At 34.8% G+C, this 13655-nt stretch overlaps 1 protein-coding gene across 1 annotated transcript in view; it reads left to right on the top strand.

The window, feature by feature from the left end:
* Window positions 1-10612: 10612 nt before the first annotated feature.
* The window catches only part of LAMA2 (laminin subunit alpha 2), a 646015-nt gene continuing 642972 nt past the window's right edge, over window positions 10613-13655 (top strand). The window contains exon 1 of the mRNA XM_007190832.3: window positions 10613-10919. Within this exon, the coding sequence (XP_007190894.2) occupies window positions 10778-10919 (142 nt within the window). The 5' untranslated portion in view covers window positions 10613-10777. The remainder of the gene's footprint in view (window positions 10920-13655) is intronic.

Here is a 13655-nt window from a genome sequence, read left to right as displayed (position 1 = left end):
TTATTTTTCTATTTTAAAATTTCAATTGTTAGCTTTTTTCTATATTTTAGAATCCTAACAGTTAAACACTATCTTTTTCTAATTAGAGCTGTAGAAATTACACATAAAATAATTGTATTTTGTGATTAGCCTGTGGGGTTGATTTGTCTTATGCCCTTATCTCTTCTGCAGATTATATGTTTGTGTGTGGCAATTACTAAAAATTTACATTTTAATATCTCGTCCTCTTTAAATAAAAATAATTTAAAAATCATACATAATTGACATTAAATTGTGTATTGGCCATATAATTCATTTTTAATAGTTTTCTATATCATATTTGTCCTATAATATATAGGGGATTTTTTTTTTACTACTAAATTTATTTCCATACAGTTTAATGATACGATTTAATCAATTCCTTTGAAGTAAAATATAAAGTAGTATTTCTATGATTTTTTGTTTGCAGAGTGTTTTAACAGTTTTATCTTGAATTATACTTTGTTCCTTTCAGATCTATGCTGTTTTTACTTACACATTTTTCTTTTTAAGTTAGTCTTTTAAATTACAGTTGACCCTTGAACAGTGTGGGGGTTAGGGGTGTCAACCCTCTATTCAGTCAAAAATCCATGTATAACTTACAATTGGCCCTCCATATTCATGGTTCCTTTACATACATGGTTCCTCTCTATCTGCATTTCTGCATCCTCAGATTCAACCAGCCGTGGATCATGTAGTACTGTATTTACTATTAAAAAAAGAATCCATGCATAATCAGACGCACACAGTTCACTTATATTATCCAAGGGTCAACTGTATATAGATAAAACACTCTTCTTGAAAAAAAAAAAATTCCTACTTTGTAAATCAACTCTTTAATTTCCTGACCTTCAATACTACTTTGTAGGGTAAAATGTTCCCACATTTATTGCCAATCCAATATTTTGTGATTAATTACTTAAAGAATATATTTTGGTAAATAAGTCTTCAGCTTATTAATAAATAGTGCTGCGACTTCCCCATTATTTAATATGGATAAATTCAACAAATAGTCTGACATAATTTTAGAGATTTGTAAGAAATGTTAATTAGGTTAACCACAATTATTTTTCCTGTTCTTGATCTTCTCATGTTTTCTTGAAGTACAGCTTGTGAGGAGCTGTTAAGTATAATTTGAAAAAAAATTTAAATACTGTGAGCCATTTCAAAGGTCATATTATTAATATGAAGAGTAATAAAATAGTCTCAGGCTATGATCATCAAAATTGTTCTGCTCATTACATTTCTTAAATCATTAGGATGAATTATCATTATTTGTATCTAGTCTTTTTTAAAAAAATTATTTAAAGAGTGTAACTTCGAGACATTTACTCCTAGCCATGAGGGACTAATAGGTACTGAATCTTCTATATATAAACAACTAGGGAAAAATGTGAACAAATGGGGAAAATATAAACATGCTGTTTTAAGACACTAGATAATAGGCAGTGCAAATCTGTATGTCTTGAGAAAAAAGAAACACACTAGATAGTGCCAGTGATTGAACCAACTTTCTGCTGGAGACAGTTTATGAACTATAGCAGTTCCACTGAATTGCAGAGATAGAGATCAGAGTTTGGGGAGGCAACTTAAATTCGTAAAGCAGAGTACTGGAGAAGAGTGATTTTGAGGGATAAAGCTCCAGGAATCTATTTGTGGGTCCCCTTATATTTTTGACTGAATGTCAAGTTTCTCCAGCAAAAGTTGAAACTCTATGAAACCATGCAAAGAATTACAAGGGAGTTGAAGTTGAACATATAGGACTGGAAGACATGTCACTTCCAGCCAGCCACAGTGAAGAGATATTACTTAACAATTCTATAATCCAGTACTGACCTTAGAGGAGTCATGCATTAATAGGAGAGCTAAACTAGACCTAAAGTGAAGGCTACCATATTTATACCCTAAAAAAATCTTAAAAACTAACACTGAAAGGATCATGCTAATCCACAAAACACTTAATCTTAGCCAAAAGGACAATAAGCGATTAATCCACAAAACAAAAAACATTATTCTTCAAAGGAAGAAATCAAAGTCCAGACACTCAACAACATAGAATTTATAATACTTCATCACTTTAACAGTCAGTCAATAATTACTAGACACACAATGAAGCAGAAATATATGATCCATGGTAAAAAAAAAAATGTTAAAAAAATACGTTGATAGAAACAGAATCAGAAATAACAGAGATGTTTGAATAAGCAGATAAGAACTTCAAAACATCCATTCTAAATATTTTCAAAAAGTTAAAAGTTAAATTTGAACACGAGAAGAATAGAAAAGGGAAGCATAAAATTAAAACTAACAATTTGTTTACTTAAAAAATGCAATATAAAACAGAAAAAATGTACTGTAAATGGGCTTGAAAGCAGATTAGATGCTGAAGAAGAAAAGATAACACAGTGCTACAGACTGAATGTTTATGTCCTTTCAAAAATCTTATGATAAAACCTAATCTCTAATGTGATGGTATTTGGAGGTGGTGCTTTGGGAGGTGATTAAGTCATGAGGGTAGAGACCTCATGAGTGAGATTAGTGCTCTTATAAGAGAGACCCTAGAGAGCTCCCTTACCCATCTGCCATGTGGTCTATGAACCAGGAAATAAACTGTCACCATGCACTGAATCTGCCAGCCTCTTGATCTTGGACTTCCTAGCCTCCAGAACTCTGAGAAATAAATTTCTCTTGTTTATAAGCCACCAAGTCTATGATAATTTGTTATAGCAGCCTAAACAAAGACACATAGATACAGCAATAGAAAGTAACCAACCTGAAGCACAAAGAGAAAAAAGAATTTAAAAAAATGAATAGAAAGAGAACTGATCTCAGAAGTAGAGGGGTGGGGGTGGGAAAGGACATAAGAGATTATAGAAGAAATTACTTAAATTTTCCTAAATTTTATGAAAACTCTAAGCTCACAGTTCCAAGAAGCTCAATGATCCCTAAGCAATATAAACATCAAAGAAATCCATATCAAGGTACATAATAATAAAATTTACCAAACCAAGGATTATATAATAATCTTAAAATCAGCCTGAATAAAGAGAAACAAAAGAATAATTACAGACTCATCATCAGAAATTATGCAATCTAGAATATAATGAAACATCTAAAAGTTGCATATTGCATGCCATTTATATATACACACAATATATGTACATATATGTAGACTATTATTTATAATAATGTATATTATGATGGATAATAGTGCTATTATATCAATGTATATATGTACTAGACATATATGTGTATATATCACATATATACACAATAGTACAATAGTGCAGATATAAATAGAATACTAAAAAATAATTATTCAAAAAGAAAGCAGAAAAAGAGAAAAAGAATAAAGAATAGATGGAGGAAATAGAAAACAAAAAATCTAGTATATTTAACCCAATCATATCAATAATTATATTAAGTGTAAAGTGTCTAAACAAGAACTGCATGATAGAACTTTCAGTTATAAAAGAAATGTTCCTTGTCCACATATAGCCTATATTGTCCACATGTGGCTTTTGAACATTTGAACTATGGCTAGGGTGACTGAAGATTGGAATTTTTTATTTATTTTATTTTAATTTATTTAAGTTTAAATTTAAACCGCCATATGTGGTTAGTGGTTACTGCATTAGACAGTGTAGGTCTAAACACTCCAATAATAAGGCAGTAGTTATCAGTCTAGATGAAAAAGCAAGATTCAATTATATATTGGCTATAAGAGACACTCTCTATATGTGAAGATTCAGATTGAAAAGTAAAGGATGGAAAAAATACGCCAAGCAAACATTAATTATCAGAAATATGGAGTAGATATATGAGTAATAAGAAAATGGATTTTAGATGAAAAATATTAATAGAGAAAGAGAGATTTCATAGTGATAACAGATTACATTTTGAGGAAGACATAACAATACTAGTGTGTATACACTGAGCTTCTTATTACACAAAACAAAATCTTACAGGATTGTGGTTGTTTTAAAACATACCCACAAATTTTTTGATACTCTTTCTTCAAAAGGTGGAGGCTAATTCCCCATTCCTTGAGTGTGATCTATACTTACCCTGCTTCTAATGAATAAAATTTGACAAAAGAGATGGTATGTGATTTCTGTGACTAGGTCATAAATAGCATTATAGATTCCTCCTTCCTTTCCTCACCCAAGTGAAGAAAACCACCAAATAAATGGTTCTGAATTCCTGATCCATAGTAACTTTGAGATAATAAATGTTTATTATTTTAAGCTTCTAAATGTGGGCATAATTTGTTATGAAGCCATAGATAATATAAGACTGGAAAGGTAAAATAGAAATATCAATAATTACAGTGGGAGATTTCAATATTTATCTCTTAGTAATTGATAGAACAAACAGCAAATGATTACATATAAAAAAAACCACTATCAACCAGTTTGACCTAATTAACCTTTATAGAACTTCCCACCCCAGAACACCAGAATGCCATTGTTTTCAACTGAATATGGAACATTCATTAAGATAGACAATGTGCTAGAATTAAGAACAAGTCTCAATATATTTAAAAGTATTTAAATATAATCTCTGACCATAAGAGACTGAAACTAGAAATTAATGACAATAAAATATCTAGAAAGACCTCCAAAAATTGGACATTAACAACTGTCTTAATCCATTTCAGCTGCTATAACAAAATATCATAGACTGGGTACCTTATAAAGAACAGACATTTATTTCTCACAGTTTTGGAGACTGAGAAGTACAAGATCAAGGTGTCAGCACATTTGGTGTCTGGTGAGGACCTGCTTCCAGGTCTTTTTGTTGTGTCCTCAAATGGTGAAAGGGGGGCAAGGGAGCTCTCAAGTCTCTTTCATAAGGGTACTAATCCTATTCATGAGGCTCAATCCTCATGACCTGATCACATTCGAAGGGCCTCACCTCCTAATACAATAATATTAGGCATTAGAATTTCAACATATAAATCTTGGGGAGATAGAAACATTGAGACCATAGCAACAACACACTTCAAAATAACACATATGTCAAAGAAGAAATCACAAAAGAAATTTTAAAAAATATTTTGAATTAAAAAATTTTTAAATTCCAAATTTGTTATTTGTAGCTAAGGCTCTACTTAGAGAAAAATTCAGAGCTTTAGGAGTCTTTTAATAAATATTAATATAAAGTTATAATAGTGATATAAGTTATATAAGAAGAAAGGTCTATAATTAGTGATCTAAGTTTCCATCATAAGAAGCTAAAAAGAAGACTGAAGTAAACCTAAAATAAATAGAAGGAAGGAAAATTTAAAGATATAAGGGAAAATGAATGAAACAGAAAATTGACAAACAATAAAAAAAAAAAATCACTGAAACCAAAAGTTGATTCTTTGAAAGAATGAATAAAATTGACAAGCCTCTATGAAAAAAGGCTGATATAAAAAAAATAGAGGAGGGACTTCCCTGGTGGCTCAGTGGTTAAGAATCCGCCTGCCAATGCAGGGGACACAGGTTCAAGCCCTGGCCTGGGAAGATCCCACATGCCGCAGAGCAGCTAAGCCCGTGTGCCACAACTACTGAGCCTGCGCTCTAGAGCCTGCAAGCCACAACTACTGAGCCCACATGCCACAACTACTAAAGGCCACCCGCCTAGAACCCATGCTCCGCAACAAGAGAAGCACCGCAATTAGAAGCCTATGCACCACAACAAAGAGCAGCTCCCACTCGCCACAACTAGAGAAAGCCCACGTGCAGCAATGAAGGCCCAATGCAGCCAAAAATAAATAAATAAATAATTAAATTTATTAAAAAAAAAAAATAGAGGAGGCGCAAATTACCAATATCGGGAAAAAGGTGTCATTTACTACAGATGCCATAGACATTAAAAAGATAATAAAGAAATATTAAGAATAATTTATGCCAATAAATTTGACAACTTAGCCAAATAGATTCATTACTTAAAAGATACAAATTATCAAAACTGATTCAAGATAAAACAGAAAATTTGAATCATTCTATACCTACTTAAAACATAGGATTTGTAACAAAAAAATCTTCAAAAAAAAAGAAGTGTGGACTCAGATGGTTTCACTAGTATGTTCTATAAAACACTTAGGGAAGAAATTATATAAATTCTACACAAACTGTTTCAGGAAGGACGATATTCCAACTAATTATATAAGGCCAGCATTACTCTGATACCAAAACCAGATATAAATATTACAAGAAAAATTACTATAGACTAATAACCCTCATGAACACAGACATAAAAATACTTATCAAATACTAGTAAATTGAAACCAGCAACATATAATAGGGATAATCTCTCATGACAAATTGGGGTTTATGCCAGGACTGTGAGTTTGATTAACATTGAACAATCAGTTACTGTAATTCACCAAACAGAGAAAAATATGTTTATTTAAATAGATGCAGAAAACCATTGCCCAAATTTAATACTCTTTTGTCACAAAAACTTTCAGTAGAAGAGTGGAATTTCCTTCAACTTCATAACAAGCACCTACTGAAAACCAATAACCATCACCATAATGGTGAATGAATGACTGCTTTCCCCTCTGATCAGAAATAAGGCAAAAAACATCCACTCTCAACACTTTATTCAACTTTTTACTGGAGGTCACATCCAGGGCAATATGGCAAGGAAAAAATATAAAAGACATACAGATTGAAAAGGAAGAAGGAAAATTGCTTTTATTTTGGAGATTCTGTACATGAGGTATTCTAAGGCATGTACATATAAGCTACTTGAAGTTATTTTAGCAATTTTGCTGTATCCAATGTATATAACCAAAATCACTTGTATTACCATTAGTGTGAAAAATTAAATTTAAAAATACTGCTTATGATAGCATCCAAAAACATGAATATTTAGAAGTAAATTTTAGGAAGTATGTTGAAGACATAAATTGAAGACTAAAAAGCACTGCTTATAATACTGAAGATGTGAATAAATGGAAACATGCTATATTCATGGATTGGAAGGCACAGTATTGCTAAAATATCAATTTCCTCCCAAATTTAGCTATAGATTCCACCCAATTGCCATCAAACTCCCTATGACACTATATTTTGGGGATGGAAATTGACAAGCTGACTTTAATAATTGTATGGAAATGCAAAGGACCTAGAATAGACAAAAGAGTTTTGTCTGTAAAACAAAATTGTAGGATTTACATTACTTAACTTCGAGGTTTCTATAAAGCTACACTAATAAAGACTATGATATTGGCATAAACTATCGTATATATATATTTGGATATATGAACAGAGTCTAAAATTAGACCCACATTTGATCAATTGACTTCTAAAAAAAGGGCCAAGGTAATCAGATGGGAAAATAATAATTCTCTCAACAAACAGTACTAAAATGAATGGATATCTGCATTAAAAAAAAAAAAAAGCCCTTACCTAAGGCATTTACTTCATAGCAAACACTAATAAATCATAAACCCAAGACTATAAAATTTCTAGGGAAAAATAGAGAAAGCAAAGATTTCTGAAATGGGACACAAAAACTATTAAGCATAAATGAAAAGGCTTAATAAATGGAATTTACAATTAACTTCTTCTGCTAAAGCAGTTGTAGCCTCACAAACTGGCCCCAGTACATGGAGGGCAAGAGGAGATGGAAGAGGCAAACCACTGAGGATTTGTAGGTGGCAGATTTAACAAGCAGATTTAACAAGCAAGGGAGGCTTGTCTTGTGCAGCTGCAAGGTGCATAGATCTCCATACCAGCCTGCTGGAATCTTAAAGTTTATATGGAGGCCTTAGCTGGCTTCAGTCACATATACCGTCCAGATGATCTCAACAACACATTACTGTTTCAAGGGTGTGTCCTAGAGGCAGCTTCTAGTGGAGGGAAGGCAGGCAGCATTAACGCACTTTCCAAGGATAGGGAAGGGGGAGAGGCGCCTCCAACTGCCCTGCTCAACTGGCTGTCACGTCCTCCCGATGACCTCCTCCAACAGCAGTCGAGAAATTGAAAAGTCAAGCCACATACTGAGAACAGTATGCACTACATTAAGTATATCTGACAAAGGACTTTTCTCCTGAATTTATATTTAAATCTTATCACTTAATAATAGTATGGCAAATTAAACAATTAGAAAAATGAACAAAAGATCTGAATAGACATTTCACAAGAGAAAGTCATAGGAATGCCCAGTAAGCCCTGAAAACATTTTCAGCGTTACCAGAGAAATGCACATGACAATGCCAGTGAGATACTAGTCATTAAAATTAAATAATTTTAATTATTGATGTTGGCAAAAATGCAGATAATCTGGAACTCTCATATACTACTGGAGGAATTTAAAATGATACAGCCATACTGTAAAACAGTTTCATAATTTCAATTATATACCTACCAAAACCCCCGATAATATCACTCTCAGGAATTGAGGAATATAAGCATATGTCCACACAAACACTGTATTCAAATATTCATAGCAGCTTTATATTTAATAGCTCAAAACTGGAACAGTCCAAATGTACTTCAACAGGTAAATGTATAAACAAACTTTGATATATCCATACAATAGAATACTATTCAGCAATGAAAAGGAACACACTACTGACATAAAGCAACAACACGGCTATACCTCCAGAACACTGTCCTGAGTGAAAAAAACAGACACAAAAGATTATTATTTTATTTTTCCATTTATACAAAATTTTTGAAGAGCTAAAATAATCTACAGTGACAGAAATCAGATCAGTGGTTGCCTGTTTCTAGGGATGCTGGTTGGGGAAATTCTTGCAAAAGGGTAGAAAAGAAAACTTTGGGGGAATGATAGAAATAGGCTATATTAATTGAGTAGTTGTCAAATGGTTGTTTACATTTTTAAACATATCAAATGGATGCATTTATTTTGTGTAAATTGTACCTCAGTTAGGTTTATTTGAAAAAAAATTATAGCTTTAATAGTACTGGTTTTGTATCTTAATTTTGGTTAAATAATTTTGTATTTTTTTCCCCTGTGTTGAATCAAACAAGTAAAGTTGACAGCAGAGATCACAGTCTTATCCTCAAGGTGTGGGCCATTTTCCATTTTGCTTCTACAATAAAGAAAAATTGATTTTAAAGTTTCCTAGTACTAATATTAATAAAACTCGGAAAGATGGGTAACATTGAGGGATATTCATTCACTTCAGTACCATTTGGCCAATGGGTCTCAGTCAATCCTATCAGGAACAATACCTCCTTCATTTTAGTGAAAGGAAATCCATAGATAATATCACCTAACTTCAATATAATATTTTAAAAAATCAATGTAAAATCTTAAGTATAAAATAAAGGGGAAAAAATTTATCTATATAAAACAATATGTATTTCAATGTGTAAATGCTTGGGTAAAACTACCTTAGCAGGCAAAATGAAACAGAAGCGTAAACCTATTCCCAGAGTCACCATCAATGTGACATGTGGGGTATCGATATTGTCCTGTAGTCCATACCATGAGCAGAACTGTTATCAGTTATGTGATTTTCTGAAATGGTTAAACAAATCTTGATAAAGTTAAAAAACACAGACATATTCTTTCCTCAGTTTACATAATAGATGCATCCAGGAAAATAAAAACTGTGTGAAAAAATTTGCTTGAGTGCAAAACAGACTTAAATTGGGCTTCAAATATAATGCAAGGGTTTTTACCTACATGAATGTCCAGTGGCCCTTTCAGACCTGCATGGGGGACAATTTATGGTGTGGGACTGTCCCACCCATTGTGGGACAACTAGCTCTCTGACCTCACTGTATACTGTTGCCATAGTACCCCTAGTCGCTGAGTACACCAAAAGACATCCTCCAATTCTCATAAAACCCCAGTAAGGAGCTCTTCCAAACCTTATGAGAACCACAGACCATAAAAAAACAAACACACAAAGAAACAAAAAACTAGTAAGGAACTGTCATCTGAACATGGGGTGTTAGAAAAACTTGCAGAAATTCTGTTGAGTTAAAGGGAAGGAATGGGGACTGGAAACATGAAATTTTGAGTCTGAAGGGAAACAAATGAAAAGACCTTTTATCCTCTTTAAATAAATGTTTCCTGACTGACCGGAAAACCTTAATTTTTACCTTTATATTGGTCATAAACACTGCAGTGGATGAAGGGGGCTTGTTTTATTTTGTCCTCCCTTTGCTGCCTTGCCAGCAGTCTACCAAGCAGTAAGTCTCCTGGCCTGATTGCAGCATCCCGGGGACCACCTTCTGCCTCCTGGTAACTTCGCAGTCAACGGGGCCTTTGGGTAGTCCTACCACCAACGTGGATCACCTGGATCCACAGTGCTCGCACACAGCTTTGCCAGGCCTTTCTCAGGAGGTACATCTACTCAGCTTCGGTAAAGACCCCAGCTGTGCAGATTTCCCACAAGTAATGCCTTCCATGTGGAGGGATTTTGAAGATCACAAACTGCTCTCCTATCAATTACTTTCTTTAACTTAAAGGAAGTTCAGCTAACAGATCAAGCCAATCCCTTCGCAGAGGGAAGGACCGCCGTAGGAAAGGCCTTTTTCACGGAGGACCCTTTAAGGGCCTGGGCCGGGACGTCCGTGGGGCGAGGGCCCGGGAAGGGGGAGGGAGGGGGAGTGTCCTCTTTCTCCCCCCACCCTCCGGCGCCGGCAGAGCCGAGGCCGGCGGGGGCTGTCTCCTTCCCCTACCCAGCAGCTGCGGCTCATTCGGCTCACAAGCTCTGGCCAGGGGGGCGGGCGGCAGCGACTGCGGCTCCTGAGAAGTGGGTCTGCTCGGGGCCGCCGCAATGCCTGGAGCCGCCGGGGTCCTCCTGGCCCTGCTGCTCAGCGGAGGCCTCGGGGGCGGCCAGGCGCAGCGCCAGCAGCAGCGGCAGCAGCAGCAGCGGCAGCAGCAGCAGCGGCGGCAGCCACCGGCGCATCAGCAAAGAGGTACAGTCGAGGCACGGGCTCCACATGACACCCTTTGCCGGGGCCCCCGGCCCCTCACGGGTCCCTTCTTCTCACAGTTGCAGGCGAGGGACCGCTTTCTTGCTTTGCCCTTGAGGAGTGCGCTTTGGGGCAAGAGCGGCTAAGCTTGATGCAAGTTCACTTTCAACTCCCTGAGTTCACCGTGTAGGGGGAACTGCCTACCTCCCCCAAAAGAACACGAAGCGCTTTTCATCTTTCATTCGTTTCTAAGCGGACTTGCTATCACTATACATCCTGCAAATTGATTTTCGAAATCTCTCCAAGAGGCAAACTTTTAACCAATTAAATGTTTTTAAAAAGTTTCTCCCAATTAGATTCCATGCCTACATAGAGAGCTTTCCCAATCTGTGGTTCGTCTTGGAACTTAAGCGAGGGCAGCTGATACATCTTTTAAGGACTTTGTTTCCAACTCTGAACGGGGTTTGTAAAGGCGTTAAGCATGTGGAGTTTTTCTTTCATGGCATTGTTGCTTCCAGCCTCACCTTTTCTTTACCCACATCCTATTTTAGGTATCCTGTTTTATTATAGTGAAATGTCTCCGCTTGCTTAAATACAGATGAGACCTCTATGTCATTTGTATTTTAATTAAGACCACTGTGACCAGATATACCCTTCACTGGGACTTCGGAAAACAGCTGCACTTAATGTAACTCAAATTATACTCCTCAGAGCGCCTTAATGTTAATATGCATATCATTTCTGAAACTCTTGGGACACTTTGAAGAGTTACTTTATGATCATGAATTTTAAAAGAAGCACATGTGCAGCGTTTAAAAAAATAATTTATAATACAAAGTTTCAGAAATCTTTTCTGTAAGTTAGAAAACATGTATCAAATTTAAAAAATTAAGAAATATTTAAGGTTTGGTTTCAAATATCAAAATATTTACCCTAAGAGTACAAAATCTGGAGATTAGTGCTTTTGACAGTTTTGATGAGGCTGAATCTGCCAAAATTTTGAAATATACTTATCCCTCTTTTAGTTAACTGGAATAAAGCTATGTCTAACAGTTCTGATAGGTTTTCTGCTTGTAATCTAGCATGTCTAACATTACTATTTTATTTTAAAAGGAGTAGAAAAAAGCACTCTAAGCTCCTTGCTATAATAATAACCTCTTGATTAAAATTCCTAGAATGAAAGTGATCTTAAGTTCACTATAAACTTTTTTCCTTCTATTTTTGCTTTTCCTTCTTTGAGAAGTAAAATGGGGTCAATGTGGCTTAATTAATAGAATTTATGAGAGTGAGTTTGAGAATATCTTTGGCAGCTGGTTTTTAAAAATACTACTTTTAAATATTAACCTTACTTAATTATGTGATGTTTTAACAGTACATAATACTTTAATACTGTTAGGCAGCTGGGAGTGAAGAGACCAAGATCACCAATCCTCTGTTCACTTGGAGTGGGCAGAAGATCAAAGCATGCAGAGTAGGCATCAAGTGGGTTCCTGACAATTTTCCATAGTGTGCTCCCCATCCGCCTTTTCTCTTATTCTCTCTCCCTTCCCATCCCCCTTCCCCAGGTTTATTTGAGGTAAAATTAACTCCGATTTCTATGGTCCAGGCACAAGATGAAGTGAATTCAGAAGGGAGAATTTATACTGCCATTCTGTTGAGAGAGAACTTGAACATTATACATAATAAGGAATTCTATGCAAAATAACTATAGTACAGAGTCTACTATACACTGCTATATTCTGCATTCTAACATCAATTATTGTGTATTTTATAGATTACTTGCAATATGTTTAGAGACTGGATAAATGGTTAAAACCTGTTAATATTAAAAGTCTACATAAAATATATTTCATAATGCCTTAAATTTGTATAGTGCTTTATAATTTTAAAATGCCTTATATATGTGAGATTATTTCACCTCCAGCCATTATTTATTATTGTTGGACAAATTTAAAACCTGGGGCTTGGAGTAGCTGTCTCTTAAGTTCATGCAAATGATAATAACTTAATTTTTAACAACTAAGAGCACTTCTAGTATTGCTTTATGCTACAGGGAACTTTATAAGGAACTTTATGCTAAAGTTCCCTTTTTATAGTACCAAAGTTTCTTTCCATTTGATTTTTGAGGCCATGTTTCCTTTTCAATGCCGTTCTGTTAAAGCAAGCTCTCAGCGAAGATCATTGAATATGAGTTTGATTGAAGAGGTGTTTTCTTGGCTGTCATCAATTTTCTCTTTTCAGTTATACTAGCACTGACCTTCCTGACCAAGAATTAATTGTTTAGAATGAGTTCTGTTTTCCCTTATAGTATGGTGCCAGTTTACTAAGAATGTTGACACGAAGCAAAGTTTTTCAGATGTTGTAACTAAGTTAGAAACTTAATCAGAGTTTTAAAAAATTATTTTATTTGAAATCTTGTGTAGTTTCTAGAACACACTGAATTGTAGTATGAATAACATTGACTCAGCAAGAAAGATATTCCAAGGAAATTCCTTAACTAAATGGAAGATTGACAAAATAGGAAAACGATGTAGTCAAAGTAGTTCTGTATTTCAGCAAGGCAGCAGAAAATATCTTTTCCTCACATCTGTGTAAATAATATGTGGAAATGGAAATATAATAGTAGGTAAATTGCCACTGATTGAAAACAGTTTTCAAAGACTATTGCATGGTGGATCACGGTCAATTCAGAAAGAAGTTTGTAGGGCTGTGATAGAGGTTTCCTTATGTTCATTTGTC

The sequence above is a fragment of the Balaenoptera acutorostrata genome, chromosome 14 (assembly GCF_949987535.1).
Source record: "Balaenoptera acutorostrata chromosome 14, mBalAcu1.1, whole genome shotgun sequence".
Taxonomy (NCBI): Eukaryota; Metazoa; Chordata; class Mammalia; order Artiodactyla; family Balaenopteridae; genus Balaenoptera; species Balaenoptera acutorostrata.
This window is presented reverse-complemented; position numbering and strand designations above follow the sequence as displayed.